Raw genomic sequence first — 21,494 nt, 5'->3', positions numbered from 1 at the left:
AATGAACATCGCCTACCGTTAGTACCGGCTGCTGCCATCCTTCCCTATGCGTCGAATTTTACGACTATCGTCATTCACGATCTAGTTAGCTTAACGCGATCACCTGTACCCCCTCGACAGCATCCATCGAACGAAGGCGCAGAGTGTTAAGCATTATTAATCACTCGACAAATGGTACCAGGCCACCAAGGTACAAGAACCACGTTACGAAACACGGCTAACGATCATCCTTGTATATCTATTTTGACTATCGATTTGCCAAGATAAATCATTCGATTTCCCGCTGACAAGAGAAATCAGACAACATTATTCAAAGCGTCTCGCGGGAAGAGAAAAACAATATACTGTTTCGCGCCTGGAGAACCGTGACTGATGAAGAGAAAATGATCGAATGGCAGCGTGCACGCATCATTGATTTTCTAGTTAACTCCACGAGATTAGTCCCGGCCGAGGATGCAGCAGGCAATCGTAGCCGCGGTGCACATCTTCGACAGAATGAAAACAGTCGTCCACGTGGCTGGTCGTAACGCGGCGCACATCCCGCGACGCGTCATATAATTTTACTTCTCTCGTCAGCGGCGACGCGTTAAAGGAACGGACGACGACAGTTACGCGCGCAGTAAACGATAGCTTAATCATTGCTGGGACGATAATCGTATTACACCCTGGCTGGCGATAATTACTCGTTAATCCAGCAGTATCCTATGATAAACGCATATCCAGGGAATCCCGGTTATTTGATTAGCGCACAGGCCGCGGATGTGAATCCAATTGAGAGCACGTTCCTATCGAGTCGATGGTATCGTAGCTAATCATACTGACGACACGTTGCGGGTGAATTACAGTATAATTTGATTTAAAAAAAAAAAGGCGTCTTACATTTGTTCCCAAGTGGAAAGAGAAGGTCAAGGCACAGGCGAGCAGGTTTCACGTTTCCGGGTCCCGCATTAAGAGCGTGCGACGAGGACGAGGACTCGAGCGACGATGCACCGCACTGATCGAAACACCATGTGTCAAGGAATCTCCGCGTGGCCGCGCGGTCGGAGGCTCTCTAAAGCACAGCGAGTTAATCTCGACCGATTTCAGTGGCGAAAACGGGGACGAAATCGGTGAACGAGCGCGAGGAGGCAGGAGCCGAAGAGAGACGTTTCGCGGAGCCACTCGCCGTGGGCTTGACTCTCGTGCTCGTACGGACGGCTCGTTAAGTGTCGTCGTCGGAGGTTCCCCGTGCGACTGATCCGTCGCGTGTTTAACGTCCGATACGCCGCGATATCTGTCGCGGCAGCTAGAAAGACACGCGTTTGCGGCGTGGCTACGGGGCCCAATGGTGCACGCGAGAACCCGTGGACTCGGAATGGGGTACACCTGTCCGATATAGAGAGTATACTATAAACGTGGCGGCCCGCCCCCTGACCCAGACACATGGTACAGTTATATAGGTCCCTCGCAAGCCGGAGGATATCTCTTCTCGTTCGAGCCACACTCCTGACGACCACGACCACGGCTCTTGTGGACGTGGTCGCGGTCGTGCTCCTATTCGTCGTTCTTGTCCTTCTCGTTGTCCCTCTTGCCGACTCCGACCTTTCAGACATACGACGCCGTACCGTCGTTAGCACGCGTACTCGATGCTACTCTGTGTCTACCTGCTACCTGGACTGCAGGTGAACCGAGATCTGCGCGATAGGTGGAACGTCTGAACTCTGTAGACATGGGATGCTCGATGCTGTTAGATTGCGATAAATGGGTCTGTCATTTCCGACGAGTTTCAGAGTAATTAATGGTGGGACTAAGGAGATTCGGGAGGAATGTTAAAGAAGCTTGGTTGATAATGGGGTCAACGTATTACTCGTGAATATTACTCAGTTTGGTAGGGTTGACAAGTTGATTTTGTTCGCGAGTATGTAGAGCTTTCATTCAGAACGATTGCAAGTTGGATTCTCAACAAATTTGAAGCTCTATATGGATTAGTCTCTATCGATAAGCTCGTTGTCTTTAGTGCCTCTTAGCAGCTTCTTTTCATTTCTTCTTGAATCTCTATCAATTTTATTCTGCATTCGAACCTTGTATTTTTAACATCAAAGGTAGGCAATTCTTTTCAACTGATTTTTAAACATTTCTTTGTTTTCATGCTTTTCAACATTCGCATAAACTTTGATGATAGATAAAGTTGAAGATGCAACATACACATTAAACTTTCCGTCTCTACTTCACGCGGAAATTCAGCTGCACGTATATTGCACTTTCATCCTAATTTCTGGGAACATTGTATGCAGGCGCATGCACCCGACGTATGAATGTAGTAAATGGGTGAATCAACCGACAACCTAACCGACCGACCGACCGACCGACTGACCGCACACACATCGCTGACCTTATGGGTGAGTACCAGCCGGTATTCGTGCCTTTGTGCACAACAATGGATGGAATCTTATTAGCGACGATTGTTCGATTTTCTCTTCGTATATGTACATATCCATGGTGCCTGAGCACGATAATTACAGACTTAACTCTGTAATACAACATATAGAAATACAAGGTCCAATTGGCACGTATGAATTTGATCCCGACGAAAGCTATTACCGGGATGAACTACTTGCACTACTTATTATAAAAACAGTATTTATTACAGAAAAACTTATTATGAATTTCTATGTTATTTCAAGATTAAATAAAGTATATTAAGGAACCAATTGTTTTAAAGAGGATTAGTATGAGGATTTATGTTTATTGTTTTTGCAAATCACTGTAAAAGAATAGGAAGTAAAGAAAGAAGTGATATAGGAAAGAGGAATATACAAGGTGTTCGATGATAGATGTCAGAAATTATAGAGGATGATTTTATATATTAAAATAAGACGAGAATAATGATAGACAAACTTACGTTTTTGTTAAGAAAATGTCTATAAAACGCGCGTGAGATGTGTCTGATTAGGGACTTATTCTACTAACTTCACTGTATCTGACTTGACTGATGCGCGTCGGCAGTAGAATAAGCCCAAGTCAGACGTATCTCACGCGAATTTTAGACGTTTTTGCAACGATTAATAACTCTGAAACGAAGGCTCAAACGCAATTTCGTCATTCTTGATTTTCATCTTATTTTGACCTGTAGAATCACTTCTTAATATTTCTGGCACCTGTTGTCAAACACTCTGTATGCGATGATTCAATGTATAGATTTTCGATACGATTAATGTAAACACGACGTATATTGCTGTGTGACGGCAACTTAAAAAAACAAACACATTTCCATACATGAAATACACTATTGATACATTAATATATTACATGATTAACTGATTGCTACGAGATCACAAACAACAGTTTTTGTGCACGCCGCTGTCGAAATGACCGTTGTCGTTCAATAAGCAATTATGTTCTATCTCGGTTAATATATTTACATTTGCATTTACACAAAATACCTACACGTTTCTTCCTTTCTGCGTATTTACATTGAATTTACGTTACAAATAAAATACATCGTACAGTATAATTTGATCATTCAATCATTACTTTTTGTGAGCCTGCGACGCTACTATTTCTCTTCGTGTCTACGACCATTTTCGCGTGCTTCATACTTGCAACGTTGCAACTTGTACAGTGCATCAACTTTCCGCGACACAATTTTTATCAAATAGATAGAGGGATCGTGAAATGGAAACTTTCGCGAACAGCTTTAAGCCGTCGTTGCTTGTAGTACAGGATATTCTTTTCTGCTATAATTGACAACATTGCGAAATTGCTATTTCGCGCGCAACACCCTCTGATCAAATCTAAATGGCATCACGATTACGACATCGGGATGTCGAACATTAAACGTAGCGAGTGTAGTGAGGCATGTAATCATTTCTACATACATACGTAATTGTTTACACGCAAGGCAAGTCTTGCATTTTACGTTAATCGCATTGACTTCGATAACTGGTTAACATAGAGCGTGTAACGTTGAGTCATGATTCATACGGTAGCGGTTGAATCATGCGATAACTTTCATTGTTTTGAACATGTTTGTGAAGACGTTTCTAAAATATGAACTGCGCACGTAGAAAAACTTAACGATGATGCGTTTTAATTTCAACGTCGATCCATCTTCATGTGTTTCTTCTTTTATTCGCATATTGTCTTCGATGTATTACGCTATAATATCTTATCACGGTATAATTCTAAGAACATATTTTTAGAAACCATTAGGATTCGACACTATCATCAACATTTCTTTCTAGTGATGTATCACCGTATTTGTATAAGTTTGTGGCCATCCACGCATTATTCAATTATTCTTTAGCTAAGTGCGCTTCCCTTCTATTCAATTAATTCAAACAAAATGATGCCACGTTAATTGTATATTTCGTAACACAATGGTTCCATAAACGGTATAAATGTATGATTGCAGTGAACCAGCACCGAAAGTGTATATGATACAAGAAAAGAAATCAATAAAAATAGTTCTCGAATTTAAAAAAGCATTAAAAATACGGTACGTTATAAATACAGGTATTTTATATGGCTTACTTAAAGCTTTAGTAAAAATTATAATTAAAACGGTACGTAAAAGATATTAAATTTACAATTAAAAACCATGATGAAATTTGCTCTTAATAGCAGAATAAACCGAAATATTATCCGAGCATCCACTTCATGGATATTTTACTACTAGTTATATTTTAGAAGCTTCCTTATTGTGAAATAAGCCTTCTGGCATGCATCTCAAAATATTCTGGTGTCGAAAATTTTTAATTACAGTCGCATTTATCATGGAAAAAACAGCATACAGTGAATACTATGTAATTCGCCAAGATAAAACAAATAGATGCATGTATTGTTGGTGTTATTACTTCCTTATCGTTACCAATAGTGCATAAATCATCGTAGGTATTGTGTTACGCGAGGGCAGACGCTGGTAGAGAACTATGTTTAGGTTTCGTTTTATTTAGAAAAACCTTTATGCAACCGTTGAAGTCAGCGCTTACGAGAACATGCCCGCCGCAGCCTTTGGTACGCTGTTCAATTACAGGATCAACAGGAGGAACTTCCACAGTTGAACTAGCAAGATCTTTAACATCTTCTTTACCCTCCCATTGTTCTCTTTCTTCAATTTGCTTCATAATACTATCCGGATTCGGTGCAAACACCGCACACGTTACTACAGCATTATGAGCTTTTATGCCTTCCCAGAAATCATTACGATCTCTTCGTACACTCGAAAATTTCGAATAATCGTGGTGAGTTTTCCAAATATAAATGCACTGATTCTCCGAGCCGCTAACTATGTATTGACCGTCAGGGCTAAAGCTCGCTTTGATTTGGCTACTGACGTTAACGTAGCCCTTGTATTTGCACGACAAATTCAAATCTCTTAAGTCATACAAGCGAATACGACTATCGTTCGATGTGACTAAGATTTTGTCTTCCCCTGGCATAGGTTCAATACCACTGATCTTTCTTCCCGTCGAATTCTTTCCTCTCGTCGAACGAACGTGTATCTGCGTATGATACTTCAACTGATCCGTGTTGTAAAATATACATCGGCCATCGTACGAGCCCACCACCGCGAATTTTCCATTCTGACAAAAATTCGCAGCGGTAATTAATTTTGTCTGTCCATCGACTTCGCTCCAAACTGCCACTTTCTTGTCTGGAATATTCCAAAGGCGAAGCTTGCCGTCCAATGACCCTGAGAGAAAATATCGATCATCGCGAGGATGAAACGCGATCGCCGTAACAAAATCGATATGCTGGAAGCAGCACAAGCATTCCTTTCGTGATATATGCCAAAGCCGCACAGTTTTATCCATCGACGACGATAAGACAAAATAATTTTTAGACCATGAAACGTCGAGCAAATCTGAGGTATGGCCGGTGTAAGTGCAAAATGGCTTTGGCATGAAAGGACTTTTCGTCCCTTCTATCTCACTGAAGGCACTAGCTACAACGTTAGGATCTTCCATTGACTGCTGCGAAACCAAGGATTCCTGTGAAGGAGTTGGACTAACTTTCTCGGCATTGTATTTAGTTCGCATATCTTGGAAATACGTAAAAGCGTCTCGTAACACCCAAATTCTTAGTACTCGATCTTGTCCTGCTGTAGCGAGCAATCGGCCACAAGTAGAGAATTTCATACACCAAACGGGGCCCACGTGTTCGCCGCCTAAATCTTGAACATGTTGCAAACAGCTAAATTCATACGGGCCTTTATGACTATTAGACGCTTTTAGTTTAATGTACTGCTGTTCCCCAGGATAAACTTCATCTACTATATCCATAACATCTTCTTTATGTCTGGCATGGGATACTTCCTGTGCAATAGATTTTGCTTTGTCCATTGTTTTCTTTACAGTAGATCCTAAGAATCGTTTCAACTTTTGAGTCTTTTTTCGAACTCTACCGACAGATACATCTTCGTCTGGTGGTATACTAGACATTTTACTGTCAACACTTTCCTCGTCGCTTTCTTTTTCTTTCTCCAGACTAGAGTTACTTATATATTCTGAAGTGAGTCTCATAATATGAAGTGATAAAGGATTAATACACTGAGGTAATTTATCTTCTGCTATACTCAATGGCACTCTTTCCCCAGTGTCTAAGTTTAGTACAGTTACTTGCTCCAAAATCTCCTAAGGAAAAAATAATAAATCATTATTATTGATATGTAAAAATAAATTGTTAATGTACATAACTTTTTAATCTATATCGTACCATGTCCGTTAGACGTTTCCCAGAATCTGTTCTTGTTCGTACAAACATATTCAACTGTTTGACCATATCCTGATCACCAGCTGATTTCCGCCTTTCTTTTGAACCTGGCGGGCTCACACCTGACAGTCTATGAGGGCCTAAAGAATAGCGTCCGATACTATTACTAGACATGGATCCTAATGGACTGCTAGATTTATCACTTGACCTCAGACTCATTAATTCAGCTTTTGCTCTTTCTACTCTTTCCAATTCTTCAGCCGACGGTCCCTCTGCTTTCGACTTGTCTTCATCCTATAAATAAATGATTATTTTCAATATTCGGTATGTAAGATACACTGAACTACAGTTATAACTACAAATTATAACACAGACTTGTGGCTTTACAACATATTGTCCTTTTGTAGCAGATCGGATATCAAGAGAATGTTCAAATTCTCTAGTAATTGATTCAATGGTACTTGCAGGACTTGGTAATGGCGATGCTGGTAACACAGAGGCTGCTGCAGAGGGCTAGAATTACAAGTTTATTTTGTTTAGGCACAATAATTTTTTTACGATTTCAGAAAATATGTTTTAAGTATTGTAGGATAATTGTATTAAGAAATATCATACAGCAAGGTCGGTAGGCGTCTGAGCTTTTGTCTTTTTTTTCCGTCTCGGCGGTGCAACAGGTATTCCAACAGTAGTAACATCTTCGCTTGACTTTCCATTATTCTTTGTACTAGCGATGACATCGGGTTCTTGAAGCATAACAGTCTTATCATTTTGTGAGTGAGAAGCGAATTTGGACCTATTGTTAACAGAGGATTCCTGAAGGATATCCCCTGATAACGTAAGGATGCTGGAGGACTGGGACACCTTACCAGATGTTGTGTCCTCGTCTTTGCTTGGAATACTAGCAATGGAGGACATCTGGCTTTCACGGGTAAGGATGGCAGAAGGGGGGCACTGGGTTACATTTACTGCAAGTATGGCAGAAGCACTGTCCCCGACTCCAGCTAAAATTCGACCCATTCGTCCTAAGGATGTCATACTCTGTAGACTAAGAGTGTCATGTTCTATAATTCTAAATGGATGAGTTGTCTTTGAAGGAGTGGGATAGACACCCTCGATAGAAGATGTTTGACTATCTGGAGGGGAATTGTTAATTGGAATATCGTCATCCTCTGTTTGCATGCGCTGTCGAAGTTCTCTAAATTTCTTCCTACCCACAATCTTATCTGTACTTGATTCTTTTCCATCTTCCTCCTAAAAGAATGCAAACTGTTTATTAAAGATACAATATAATAAAAAACACTCTACAGTTTAATACTACTAAATACTTACAGGTTTATCTTTACTAGGTATATACTCTATAGTTACATGTTCCTTTGGTTCTACAATTGGCTTAGGTTCAGCAGGTTTTACAAAAACATCATCTATTTTTGTGGATGTATCAGACGTATCCTTAGTCTGTATTTCAGTGCCGACAGAATCACGCTGTTTATTTTTCCTATAATAATTCATAACTCCATTTATGAAAGAACTATTTAAAATACAAAGTATGTCTTAATACTTCTTGTCATTAACTTTTTTATGTAAAACTAAGTATGTTACATTTAGAAGTGCTTAATATTCATTGTTTTTATACATCAAATATAAAATACATAAGCACACATACACAGAAACTTATTCAAAGTGAAATAAAAAAGTGTAATCCTATAAGAAAAGAGTAGTTTATTAAAGAATTCAAGAGTTCTTCAAATACATAATCATATATTCAAAATATGCATTCATTTAAAAATCTCTGGAATTATATTACAAGACGAATATAGTTCCAGAAAATTTGCAAATGCCGGCCCTGAAATAACTGCAAGCAATCATGAAGATGATTGCACGTAAGTGTTCATTTTCAGTACCTAACCAAAGATAATTAACTAGGAAACATAACACAAAAAGAGATAGATACGAAAAAATCATCTAGGACAAACTCTCGTATACACGAGTAAGTTCAGGGGAAACAACGAGCTGGGAAAAAGTGAAAATCGCGAATCAAATTTTCTAATAGCTATTGTTCAACCAATATACGAGTCTAAATAGTTGTGAACGTTGTGCAGGAGTGATATACATCGACCGTACAAAGTAAACAACATATCATCTAAGGCATCATATACAGTCGCGTGATTAACGAATATCGTTAAAATTACCGTGAATTACGGTGGGAAATATCATCCTCCGCGTCAAAAAATTCTTCGGAATCGCTGCTTCCAGACATTGTCGTCTGCACTGAACGATCGGTGATAATACTATTGTCAGCATCGGTACTGTCAAGCCGCGTCACGCGTTTCGCAAAATCGCGAATATCAGGGTCAGGTAAAGGCGGTAACAAGATCGCGAGCGGCACGAAGTCATGGTTTGACTTCTAACAGCGGTTACACAAGTGTGCACAGATCTGTGCTGAATGCGCTGGTGCGTATTTCAATTATCCTAGTTCTTTCGTCGATGGATTAGCGACGCGAAAGTGGTAACACTGCACAGGACTGTCCAATAAAGGTGTCGCGTCATGGAAAAGAGTCGCGCGATTGGTGAACAACGAATTTGCAGGCCCGAACTCGTGCAGCTGCCCGCTCGCCAGCATGCCTGCTGCAAAGGAGGCGAGCCGTCACACAAAAGCAAGATGGAGGATCTCACAGTCGAAGTATGCGGCGAAAACGGAGCATATTATAAGGTTCGTTCTGTGAAAAGTATACAAAAAACAGGGCGGAAGATCGAGGCCGTGGATAGACCAACTCACGGCCCATGGCGCGGTTCTAATCTCACAAAAGAGACGTCCGTACTTCGCGAAAGCGCGGCCCTCAAATGTTCGCGAGGTAACGCGGCTTCCTCCGACGCCATGTCTCGTTTGACAGGGCGTGATTTTCGTTAGTTTTTCGTATTACGTTTCGTCTCGACGTCCCGCTGATCTACGCAAACGGGTCCCCTTTCGATCGAAAACGTAGAAACGCCAGCCTCGACGGCGTTCCGGGTGCATCGTGATATTATGTCCGAACGTCTTACGCCACTCGCTACACTCCTGATTCCTCTGGATCAGTGGCTTTACACATGCTTTACGTTTCATTTTTCAGGCCTTTGTCACCGATGTCTTTGAGGACGAGGTTCTGGTAACTTTCGAGAACGAGTAAGTAGTTTTTGGAGCTCTCAGTGGTAGCTAGAAATGATAAGATTTCTTGTAGTCTACCATGATTTTCTGTGCTGATACAAACAGTGTAGCCTCTTGTGCATGGGAAATATACTATTTTTATCAACTAATATTTCTAATCTTAATTTCTGTGGTATCAAGGGATTTATGATTCTTGATACTGTTTCATATCGATAGTAACAATTGATAGTAGAAGTTTTTACAATGGATTGTTTCATTTTCAAACATTATAATAAAAACGCTTTACGTAGCAATAAATTTCATGGACAATCAAAAGTTACGAAATAAGTGATTCTGTTATGTTTTGTGCTTGAGACTTTTCAAGAATGACATCTAATGTTTAAAATAATATTAAAGAATGTTTCATTGTATGTAAGAAATGTAATGTTTGTGCAGATGAATAATTTGTTATTAATTGTATACATTAGATAGTAATAATAATAGCAATATTACTTTAGCTTAGACAAGTATGTTTATGAAATTTGTTGTAACATTATGCAAGATATTTGTATGCACCTGTATGATATAGTATGAAATCATGCATTACATTTTAGCTGGCAGCCGGAATCAAAGTTTCCATTTGCTCAAGTTCGTCTACCTCCAAAAGATGGTCCGAAACCTGAATTTCAGGAAAACCAAGAAATTGAGGTATTTTCTAGGTCGAATGAGCACGAAGCGTGTGGATGGTGGAAAGCAGTCATTAAGGTTAGTAATTATATCATATAATAATATGTTATATTCTCATTGGAGTTTAACCAACAAAGGCTAAGATCATAACAAATTTATCATATCTACTACTTATTGTTTCAGTTGAGTAAAGGAGGTTTCCAAGTAGTCGAATATTCAGGGTGGGAATATGCTTATACTGAAATTGTAGCTAGTGAGCGACTGAGGGCAAAAAATCCTAATCCCCCCATTGATAAAAATACGTTTCACAAGATCGAAATTGAAGTACCTGAAGATCTAAGAGAATTGTTTGTATTACTTAATTATTTTATTCAAAATTTAGCAAACTTGAAATAAATATTTATCTTACTGTAAAATTATCTTTTCATGTATGCAGTGCCAAAATGGAAAATGCACATAAGGAATTTCAAAAAGCGATAGGGGCGGCAGTGTGCCGATATGTGCCTGAACGAGGAGTATTGCTGGCCATCTCCCGTCACGAAAATTTACATCGTCACAGTAGCATGCTCCAAGAGATGCACTTTAGGAACTTATCGCAAAAGGTGAGATATGAAGCTAATCTTGTTTAATTAGGGAGTTTGAATAATTTGCAATGAAATTGTATGCGTTCTTATTAAATCTTACTCTAATAGCAACAGTAAAATGTACGATCAATTTTATTCAACATTTCATGCTTATGTTATAGGTATTACTTTTAAAAAGAACAGAAGAAGCGGCCCGTCAACTTGAGTCGACTAAACTTCAAACGATCGGGGGGTAAGTAAAGAATTAGTTTCGGTGTTGCAATTAACAAGAAATTTTGTGATATTTAATACCTGCCCCTATCCATACACTGTCCTGGTTACCATCCTGTCTGTGGTTTGCATTTACTGGCAGAAAAAAGTTTACATTTCCAATCATTAACTAATATGTTTGCTTCAACATCATATAATTTTCATGAATGTCATTATGTAGTCACACAACAGATTTTATTATATATTTCTTTTTCGTTTCCACGTATTACATTTATAATTGTATATAAGATATTTAATAAATTTCACGTAATACATCTTCAAAAAACCATATATGAACTTTGTGTGCCAGTTGTCATTTTATTATTTTTTCATACTTTTGCCAATCACAAGAGCACGATGTGCGTATATAGTGATAAATTTGCACATGATGTATTTTTCATCTGTCTTCTAGCGAATGTCACTTTCTGCTGACACATACTTTTAGTTCATAATGTTGTTGTACATAGGATAATGCTATATTTTCCATTATTTGTTGATTCTAATTATCAGCTCTATAAACTATAATTAGATCAGTTTTATTTTAACATACTTGGTGATACACCTTGTATTAAATGTCTTCAATCTTTTTACAGCTATTTATTGCTTTTTTTATTTCGAATTATTAACTATTACTAGAAAAAATTCTAACGTTATTGTACCAATATGGAAAGGGGAAATAAAAGTGGCAGCATTTAAAAATTTATAGTTAATTAACTAATATAAGTTTCAAATAGTGTTCTAAAAAAATATCGAATACGTTAGTCTTATAAAAAATTTCGGTTTAAACTGTACTCTAAGAAACACCTCAAATATGCATGAATCTGAAAATTTCATACATTTTTTTTTCTTTCTTTTTTTTTTTTTAAATTGAACAATATTATTTTTTAGGAGAATTCTTAATTACTTTTGTTAGCTCAAATAAAAGTCTTAGGCAAGATAATTGTACATTGACAATCATATAAAGAATTACAAAAAAATATTGTAGTTTTAGATGTTTCACATGTTCCTGCAATGAACAATATCATTGTATGTCATCAACTACTGTCTATATAATATGACTGCTTGCACTTAAAATTCGTTTATCATATATTCGTGAACTTATAAACGTCTTTAATAAAATTATATTTTTAGATAGAGATACACAATGCTCTTCAAAACATTCAATTAACGGGTTTGTATGATTTCTTTATTAACTAGATAATATTTCATAAATCTTAGTATTTCTTTAGAAATTGAAGGTAAATTTTATAAAGTTAACTCTGGATACAGGTATGTTTTCAATCAAGTATTAAAAATAATACATAATAAAAAGTAACACAGGTGTATTTATTATGGGTTGCTCTTAAATGACTAACATACTAATGAATTATGTATATTAAAATTGGATAGTATTTTTTGTAATGAATATCTTTAGCTGTTTAAAAATTATTTGTATAAATATTACAATGGAATATTAGGTACAGATGTTGGAAGTAGATTTGGAATTAATGTTTTTAAAATGTATTGGTAAGGAGCAAACAGACAGAATGGCAGGGACACAGGATAGGGCCATCTCATATACGAATTTCCACTGAGTTACACCAGAGTTTCTTTCTCATTTCAGCAAATTTAGATCTTCAAACTTTATATATCAGCGTGTTTCAGACTTTGAGGCAGGAGTGAAAACAAATTCAAGGTGAGATCACAGCAGCGTGGTTTAGATTTAAGTTTAGCTTATTGTATGACAAATTACACAGCTGCATTCTTCAAATGAGAAATGAAATTACACTATAAATGTGCATGCTTCGGCGTTGTGTAGATTATTCACCGAAACCCAAATGCTTTAAATACACAGATACATAAAATTTATTATTTATTCTTTTCTACTTACCATATGTTTTGTAGTAAAATTTTGCATAATTGATAAAATAGCAGTCAGATATAAACGCGTAGCTGTGATCATTTTCCATTTATTCTTCTTTCTTTCCTTTTTTTATGTGTTTGAGTAGCGTTAAGTTCATTAATTTGTCCTGTATAAAAAAAATTATATTCTGGCCTGCCGTGTTTGAGAAACACTGATATATATTAAATGTCTTGCACAAAAAAATTGAATAACTGGTGGCTCTATCCCATGTGTTTTAAATATAAATAATTTGTTTACAAAATTGTAATAAAGGTAATTAAGAAATATTTTGAAATAAATAAAAAATGAGCATTAAATAACTTTTGTTAGGGTATTGTCATGTTTTTAATTTCCTTCTCTTTATGATGCTGCATCAAAGCACATTTAAATAGGAACGGAGATCTAATAGAAAAAATTTTTTTAATTTTACACAGTTAAAATTTTATGTATTTACTTATTAATTTACTTAATTCTATTAAACTTCTTTATTTCGAAGTTCAAAATTTATTTTTATATAAAGAAGTACATTTCATTATTTTTACAAAAAAATTGAACATTATTTTACATTAATTGTTACATATAACGAATGTTAAACATTTATTTATATACAATAGTTATCTATAATTTTTTTTCTTACTATATTAGCACATTGCACATTGAACCATAGCAGTAATATGTTGAATAAGATATAGAAGAAATAAATGTTTTTTACATAGCTTTTATATTATTATATTTCAAAAATTAATGAAAAATTATTTGTAACTTTTACTAAACTTGAAATACATTTAATAGATGATTCCTGTTTTAATAATAAAGATTTATATGCATGTTTTCAATTTCATCTTTCTGTAATATTTGTGACATTGCGTTATATTTCCAACTATTCATATATCTTCTTGTTAGATACATTTGTTTTTCTTTTATAAGTATTGCACCAAAATATGAATTTTGTATGAATGTGGATGGTGCATATGTGTATTATACAAAATATTTCAACTACTGCACGTTTAAAATTGAATCAAATTTTAGTTTGAATTTGAAAGAAAGTATGTAGAAGAAAACGGATATTAAAATTGCTGATAACTTAGCAATGATTGTTTAGATTTTGCTTGGGTATCATCATTTTTTCTAGCTGTTGTATCATGTACATATATGTATTATATATTATAAAACTTTTCTATTACCACTTTTATCTGCCAGGATGCAAGCCACTGACAGGATTTCAAATTCTAACATATACCATGTTTATTGGAATCATACAATCTCTGAATCATGCATGCATATAATACAGAGGATAATAAATATATCCAATATTAGAACTAATATTAATGTTTAAACAGTGTTCTTTAATTTAGCATAAATTGAAACAATCAATAATTAGTCTCCTAAGATTATTTAATGTAATTGTATAATATGTGTTCATTATAATTTCTACACTATTTCAGCAGAAAAGTATGTTGTCACCTGTACTCCACATTATGCATTAAATAAGAGTGCTTTCTTTTTTAGATATACAGATGAATTTAATGTTCGGGAAGATCTAATGGGTTTAGCAATTGGTGCTCACGGCGCAAATATTCAGCAGGCAAGGAAAGTTGATGGAATTACAAATATAGAATTAGAAGAAAATTCGTGCACATTTAAAATATATGGCGAGGTAATTACAAAAATTATAATTGTGCTGTAAATTGATCTACGTATTTTCACTATTATGTTAACAACTAAAAATATCATTACAGACACATGAAGCTGTGAAGAAAGCTCGTTCCATGCTGGAATATAGTGAAGAGTCTATACAAGTCCCACGTGTTCTGGTAGGCAAAGTAATTGGGAAAAATGGTCGCATAATACAAGAAATTGTGGACAAAAGTGGTGTTGTAAGTATATTTGTATTATACTATTATTCCCATATTTTGGTAAGTTATAGATACATTACGGTTATAATATTCCTTTTTATTATATTTTATTTAGGTATATCTTAGATAACTATTATCCAATCAGAAGCAATGTTGTTGTAATTAAAGAACTTTTAAACTCAAACTATCAATACTATATTGAAAATATTTAATATGGGCTGGGTATATGTTATACACTGTTTATTTTTGGTAGATAACAACTGGTTCGAGTGGGAATATATATACCGATAGAGTAAGTATCATATTCAATGTTTTTGATTTATTATTCACTTTCCTCAGTTAGTTAAATTACATATTGTTAGAAATATTTTTCAATTTTGCGCAACCCACTCGAGCCAGTCCTACCATGTTAAAAATATTTTTCTTTTTGTTTATATTGTTAGCAAAAATTACATCTTACAGATAGATCATTTATATCCATGCATTCATTTTTTCATCAAAAACCTTCGAATTGATTTATGATCATTAATTGTTTGGCAAAAAGAATTTAGTGAATAACATTGAGCATAGTATTAGATAAAGTAGTGTAAGAATCTCAATATTTTATAGAGAATTAGAAAAAAGAATTTTGCGCAAACTTAGTAGCCTGATCTATAAGTCAATTAGTGGATGTTGTACATAAAATTGATTGAAAGCTAATTGTATGGATATAATAAGAGATCTTTCTTTAAATTTTGTTTGTTAATGTAATTTGCAATGTGATTCTGAATGTTACAATTTTCAGGTACGAGTGAAAATAGAAGGAGACAACGAACCACAGCCAACAATTCCAAGGGAAGAGGGTCAGGTGCCATTTGTGTTTGTTGGTACTGTTGAAAGTATTGCTAATGCCAAAATGTTATTGGAATATCATTTGGCGCACCTGAAGGTACAAAAATATATACTATATTCTCTACAATTCAGATTACATATGTTGTTTAATTTGTGTATAATTTTGTATTATTTATTTTATAGGAAGTCGAACAGTTACGGCAAGAGAAATTAGAAATTGACCAACAATTAAGAAGCATGCACGGATCGACCACAGGACCAATGCCCAACTTTCCTCCAACAAGACGAGGAATGATTGCAGGCCCAGAAGAAGGTGGCGGAGGTCGTGGAGGCCGTGGTGGTCAATCTCGTGGACGCGGCAGGGGTAGGGCTCCCACCAGACACAATGCCGGTAATACTATTACTGACTATATCAACAATGTAGAGAACACACAAAAACGTAATGGCAGAAGCGGTGGACCCAACACCAGAGACAATAGAGAACCCAGAGATTTTAAAGACAGAGGGCGCGTTGTCACAAAGTAACATTAGATAAATTGTTTTCAAAGTTATTTCAGTGCTAGAATTATTACCACAGAACATTTATAAGTAGAAACTCATTTATTCGAACTTGAATAGGTGGTACGCATTTGATTAAACGGAAATTTGAATCCGATATTCTCGTCATAATGTTCTAACAGTACAAATATAGTTCGTTTAGCATAGTTGCGTGATATAGTATTACATATAATTTTTCTTATAACAGTAAAAAAGCTAAAAATTTGTAAACGTACTAATATAAACATACAACAATACTGATCAAAATTGATACAAATTAGACCGTTTCTTTTTTTTTGCATTAGTATATTTCTAATTTTTATTTATGTTAAAACCAAAATAATTCAGTCTAATTAATCTTCATTGATATTATCTTTCTAAAATAGTTACAATTTTTTTTTCAACAACATAAACTTGAAACTACTTTTGTTTTAAAACCGTTTCAGCTATTTAGTTAGTTTTTTATCTGTATATCATCATTCATAATCCATTGCGTTCTATCATAATTACTTTATTTTACCGTGACCCGTATTTTGAGATACATTAACAATTCGCACTTGTGAACATGTCTACTATGTTAAATTATTATTAATAATTATTAATAATAATAATTATTCAATCATATTCATTTGCATGTATGTGTTTGATGATAATGCATGTAGCAGCTGTAGTAGTGTGACATATTTGATTTATTACTTATTTAAACAATACATACGGATACGTACTTTTCTTTTACATGTGAATTGTTTAATCGTACATTTTGTTCTAAGAGTGACTAATTTTTACGAAATAACAATTACCTTGTGATAAATTTATGATACTTATCTGTATAACAGTTTTGAATATTTAATGCAATTTAATAGCATACGTACTGTAGGATGAAAAATAAGAAACACCAATGCATTGAATGTAATTAACTACATTACCTTTAAACATTGACAAAATTTGGTGTTAGCGTTCTAGATTATTTGCAAGTTGATAAATAAGAAATTAAGAAGCAATTGTGTTATTATTTTGATTAATAATGTACTTACATACGTTTTGTAATAAAATTTATCTTGTAAAATACTTCCACTTGAATATAATTTTTAACTTTTAGAATATTAAATAGTAATGACTGCATACATTTTACAAATATCCTGAATTGCATTAATGTGATTGAATAAAATTCTTCTGCTTAATTTAATATATAATATAACTTTTTGTAAATACGAGGACTCTTGATGTTACAAAGCATTGTATTAAAAACACGTTTGATGAAGATGCCTCTTCACTCCCAATTAATACCCTTTATTGCTATTATAATGGGGAACATTATTGTTAATGTATTAGATACTACATTGACCACCATAAACTGCAAGTAAGGAAATTGACACGTCATTGTTATGTTTGTTTTGTTAAAACATTAAAATGCTTCGTTTTGAATTGAATGTGTGCTACAAATATTATTTAATTTGCAGGACTACGTCGAGATACTTTAGACGGTAGTGAAGACCGAGTAAGGGATTTACCTCCAAGGGGTGGCCACCAAGGAGGTTCAGGCAATTCAGGATATATGGGTGGTAGACAAGGTCGTCCTCCGACTCAGCGTAGGGACCGTAGAGACGAACGTCGTCGGACAACCGACGATGAAGACATTGTTCTTGATAGCCAAGACGTTTCAAGCATTGATAGAGGTAATGGCATTCTTGAGATAATACTTTCCAATAGAACAACCGTTTCGTCCTAAAGAGAATAGATTATTTGTTGAGAGTTTTGGGAGTGGCATGGATTGTGAAGCAAACACTTGTGACCATCTAACACTAACAGTATCAATGATGATTACTAATGCACGCTACTAACATATAGAGTAGCTTCCGGTATCGATTAAGCGTATTTGAATTTGAATTTCATCATAATCTGATGTAACGAGATGGTCACAGTAGTTTGTCTATGCATAGAATCTGTATCAAGTGTGGAGGGTGGACCAAAAGGCATGAGACGAAGACGAGTTCGACGTTCTAAACAACGTAGTTCTACACCAACAAATAATCAAAAAGGTAACTATATGTATGTAACCGCTTATACCTCTTTAGGACGATCGGTTTTGCCAGGATCTACCATTTAGTTGCGCTATTTATTTATCCGAGGAGAAATATTAATATGTGTATGAAAATATTCAGAGTTAACTTCTGTATTTGTTTAGGCAGTAATGCCGGACCAGGTGACCAGTCAACAGTAACTAGTAAGGAAGGGACACCATCGAATGACGTTTCTTCTACCAACAACAGCTCCCAAGGGCCTAAAGGCCAAAGAGAATTACGGCCTCGTCCTCCTCGTATGCAGCAGAGCAATAAGCCTAAAGAAGCTCTGGTTAATGGTACCAGTGGCTAAATAACCATTATGGTCGACGACTGCTACTTATGTTGTATAACACTACACCTGATGAGAGCTATTAACACCCAGCACATAACATGACGCATACCTACGCAAGGACTACACGATTATGGAACGCGACATGATTAGTCTACGCTCGTTGTTAAGACTGTTTGCTACCGATAAGAATACGACAGTTGTTTAAGAAATTGTCATTCTCCTTAAACACATTTAAGGACACATATTAATATCCATGCATGGTTTAGTTTAATGATAGTAATTATGCTATCATGTTTGATATATGGATACATTCATTGGGAGATAGTAAAAGCATCTGGTAAAAAAGGAATTCCCTGATTGTGAAACTGTGCCTCATTTTTATACCGAGCTCCCAACTTGTGTGACAGTAATTTGGACGTACTATAAAGTACCTCTTGATCACTTATGAAACGATCCAATAATAGGCTGGATATTCGTGGTTCGTACGTCAATTATCAATTTGAACAAGTTTCACCTAGATGTGTCGCTACATTCATCGCAAAATAACACAATATATATGGCAATGCAGGATGTAAACGATTTTAATGTTATTTTTCTTTTATTGAATAATGAAATGTTTATTGTGTTCAATACGTTCGGAACACATCGTGGATAGAAGTCCCAATTCTGTGTTATTTTGTGTTGCGTTCTCGGGAGAGTTGAACATATTGGATATAAGATTTTGCGACATAACTAGGACGAAACTCGATGCGATGTAAGAAAAATGGATTTCCGTTGTTAGACATAACAATGGTAGACGGCAGCTGCATGAGATCTTGGTTAAAAAGGTGTTCCCAATGATGTTCCTTCTATTTACTTCACAAGAATGAGTTTCTTTTTTTCTTTTTTTTTTGGTTTATAATTATTAGTAGAATTATTTAACAACACTAGATTTTTATGTTTCAATGCTGAATGTTGATTAATAATACCATGATGAATGCTAAAATGACTTATTTGATTGTAAAACAACACAAATGGGTGTGCACAAGAAGTCGGTTTTTATTTCTGGGTTCACTTTTCACGTAATTTAGTCTTTTTTTTTCTTTTTTTTTTAATTACAGTCTAAGCATACTATATCAAACATTAGAATTTGATATGAAGTTCGTTTCTGCATTGTTTCACATGATTTAAAAAGAAAGTAAGCGTATACTTAGTAATACCAATGTATGATGTGCCAGAGAAGGAATGATACATGTTTTATGATATCTAGCTGAAGTGCAGACTTAGCGCATACCTTTATTACTATAATACTACTTAGTCGAAATGTGGATGTCTGAAAAAATAAACTAGCTTTACTATACTAAGCTATAAAATAGATACGGCTAACTGTTTTAAATTGATTATCATTGAATATCGAGAATCAACTATCAATTTAAAACAGTTGCCTCTTCTTCCGGATATGACAACACTAATCGGACGTGTCTCATGGATTTTGCAAAAACGCATGGCGGTTGATGCAACACTTGACACCTAACAAAACAGCTGCCATTTTATCTGAATATTCTTATGGCAGCCAAAAAACTGAGATATCCCCCAACTTGCTTGTTTCAGATACATTTGTATTGATTGCAGTTTGTGCATAATTTAAGAATAAAACATTTCTGTACATAGAGCGGTCATTAGTACGATGAACCACAATTTTTCCAAAATATTGATAATCATTTTTTAATCTTCATAGTTATTTTAAAATACAACCTTAATCCCCATCCTCGATTCTTTCAAATCTCTTTTTCTTATAAAAAATCATTACCATTATATTTAAGTTTTTTTTTAAAGCTTTTAATAATACGTCAAATGTGTAAATTACAATTATTAATATTTTAATTTCTAAACAAAATTTATTACTTGCAGTCGAATAATTAAACGAATAGTTGCATTGAAGTAAATATAAAATTTATGATCTTTTATTTAAATTCAAGTTAGTGTTCATAACATTACGCAATATATGAGAAACAATTTTTACATGAAAAAAGTGAAATTACTTCTATTTAATGTAATTTTTTAATGTTACAAAAAATTCTCTTATATGACTATGACAATGTGAATATTTTTTTGGATCGCAATATCTATTTTCAAATGCAACAAAGTTAAAGTAGCAACGTGTAAAGTCCGGATTCAATAGCAATAAGGTAATGTGCATTATATAATATTATAATTAATGTTGTCAGAATGTAATTAAAATTGTTATTCTTCTCGGTACAAATCTAGTTTAGCGTAAGTGTGTGTAGTACTTGTGTACATTTTTTTAAATTAACAATTCGTAGTGCTATTAATTACAGTAATTTATTGCGATAGATCATTTCATAACATTCACAGTTCATATCATCTACCTAGTACGAATTTATTGATTCAGCTGTGATATTGTGAATAACAAAATCGAAAAAAATTCAACTAAAATTAATGTAAATAAAAGGCGTAAACTACGTAATAAAAATCAGACTTTCGCACTAGTGATATGCATCAGTATCAATGTAATAACTTCTTATCCATTCATGCATTAATAAGATCCAATTATGGAACATTATGTATTCAATGATTATCAAATTACACTTTCAAGAGTTCCCTTACATTTAAAGAGCAATCAATAATTTTTATGAATTTCTTTTATTAGAAGATATAAGCAAGCAACGTGGGACTTTAGCGTTTATGTATATATATCA

The 21,494-nt window shown here is 34.9% G+C and overlaps 2 protein-coding genes across 6 annotated transcripts; one reads left to right on the top strand and one right to left on the bottom strand.

Annotated features, from left to right (window-relative positions):
- Window positions 1-3,372: 3,372 nt before the first annotated feature.
- On the bottom strand, window positions 3,373-9,094 carry LOC143183492 (WD repeat-containing protein 44). 2 transcript variants are annotated; one of them, XM_076385037.1, is made up of 7 exons: window positions 8,883-9,094; window positions 8,023-8,188; window positions 7,560-7,944; window positions 7,309-7,436; window positions 7,069-7,206; window positions 6,697-6,987; window positions 3,373-6,614 (listed from the first exon to the last, which is right to left on the bottom strand). In XM_076385037.1, exons 1-7 carry the CDS (start codon window positions 8,948-8,950, stop codon window positions 4,881-4,883), a joined length of 2,910 nt encoding a protein of 969 aa, XP_076241152.1. In that variant the 5' UTR covers window positions 8,951-9,094; the 3' UTR covers window positions 3,373-4,880. The 2 variants fall into 2 exon arrangements, with proteins under 2 accessions (XP_076241152.1, XP_076241151.1); XM_076385036.1 differs by having other exon boundaries at window positions 7,309-7,944.
- Window positions 9,095-9,263: 169 nt separating this feature from the next.
- On the top strand, window positions 9,264-20,446 carry Fmr1 (synaptic functional regulator FMR1). 4 transcript variants are annotated; one of them, XM_076384915.1, is made up of 14 exons: window positions 9,264-9,403; window positions 9,801-9,853; window positions 10,429-10,579; window positions 10,685-10,848; window positions 10,938-11,103; window positions 11,247-11,317; window positions 14,726-14,873; window positions 14,956-15,093; window positions 15,326-15,364; window positions 15,857-16,000; window positions 16,087-16,294; window positions 17,901-18,116; window positions 18,381-18,479; window positions 18,626-20,446. In XM_076384915.1, the coding sequence occupies exons 1-14, from the start codon at window positions 9,353-9,355 to the stop codon at window positions 18,811-18,813; spliced, it is 1,836 nt and encodes a 611-aa protein (XP_076241030.1). In that variant the 5' UTR covers window positions 9,264-9,352; the 3' UTR covers window positions 18,814-20,446. The 4 variants fall into 4 exon arrangements, with proteins under 4 accessions (XP_076241030.1, XP_076241033.1, XP_076241031.1 ...); XM_076384918.1 differs by lacking the exon at window positions 18,381-18,479 and having other exon boundaries at window positions 18,630-18,792; XM_076384916.1 differs by lacking the exon at window positions 15,326-15,364 and having other exon boundaries at window positions 9,266-9,403.
- Window positions 20,447-21,494: the final 1,048 nt, after the last annotated feature.

Source organism: Calliopsis andreniformis, chromosome 9, assembly GCF_051401765.1.
Source record: "Calliopsis andreniformis isolate RMS-2024a chromosome 9, iyCalAndr_principal, whole genome shotgun sequence".
Lineage (NCBI taxonomy): Eukaryota > Metazoa > Arthropoda > Insecta > Hymenoptera > Andrenidae > Calliopsis > Calliopsis andreniformis.
The sequence above is the reverse complement of the archived record's forward strand: the minus strand, read 5'-3'. Positions and strand labels throughout refer to the sequence as shown.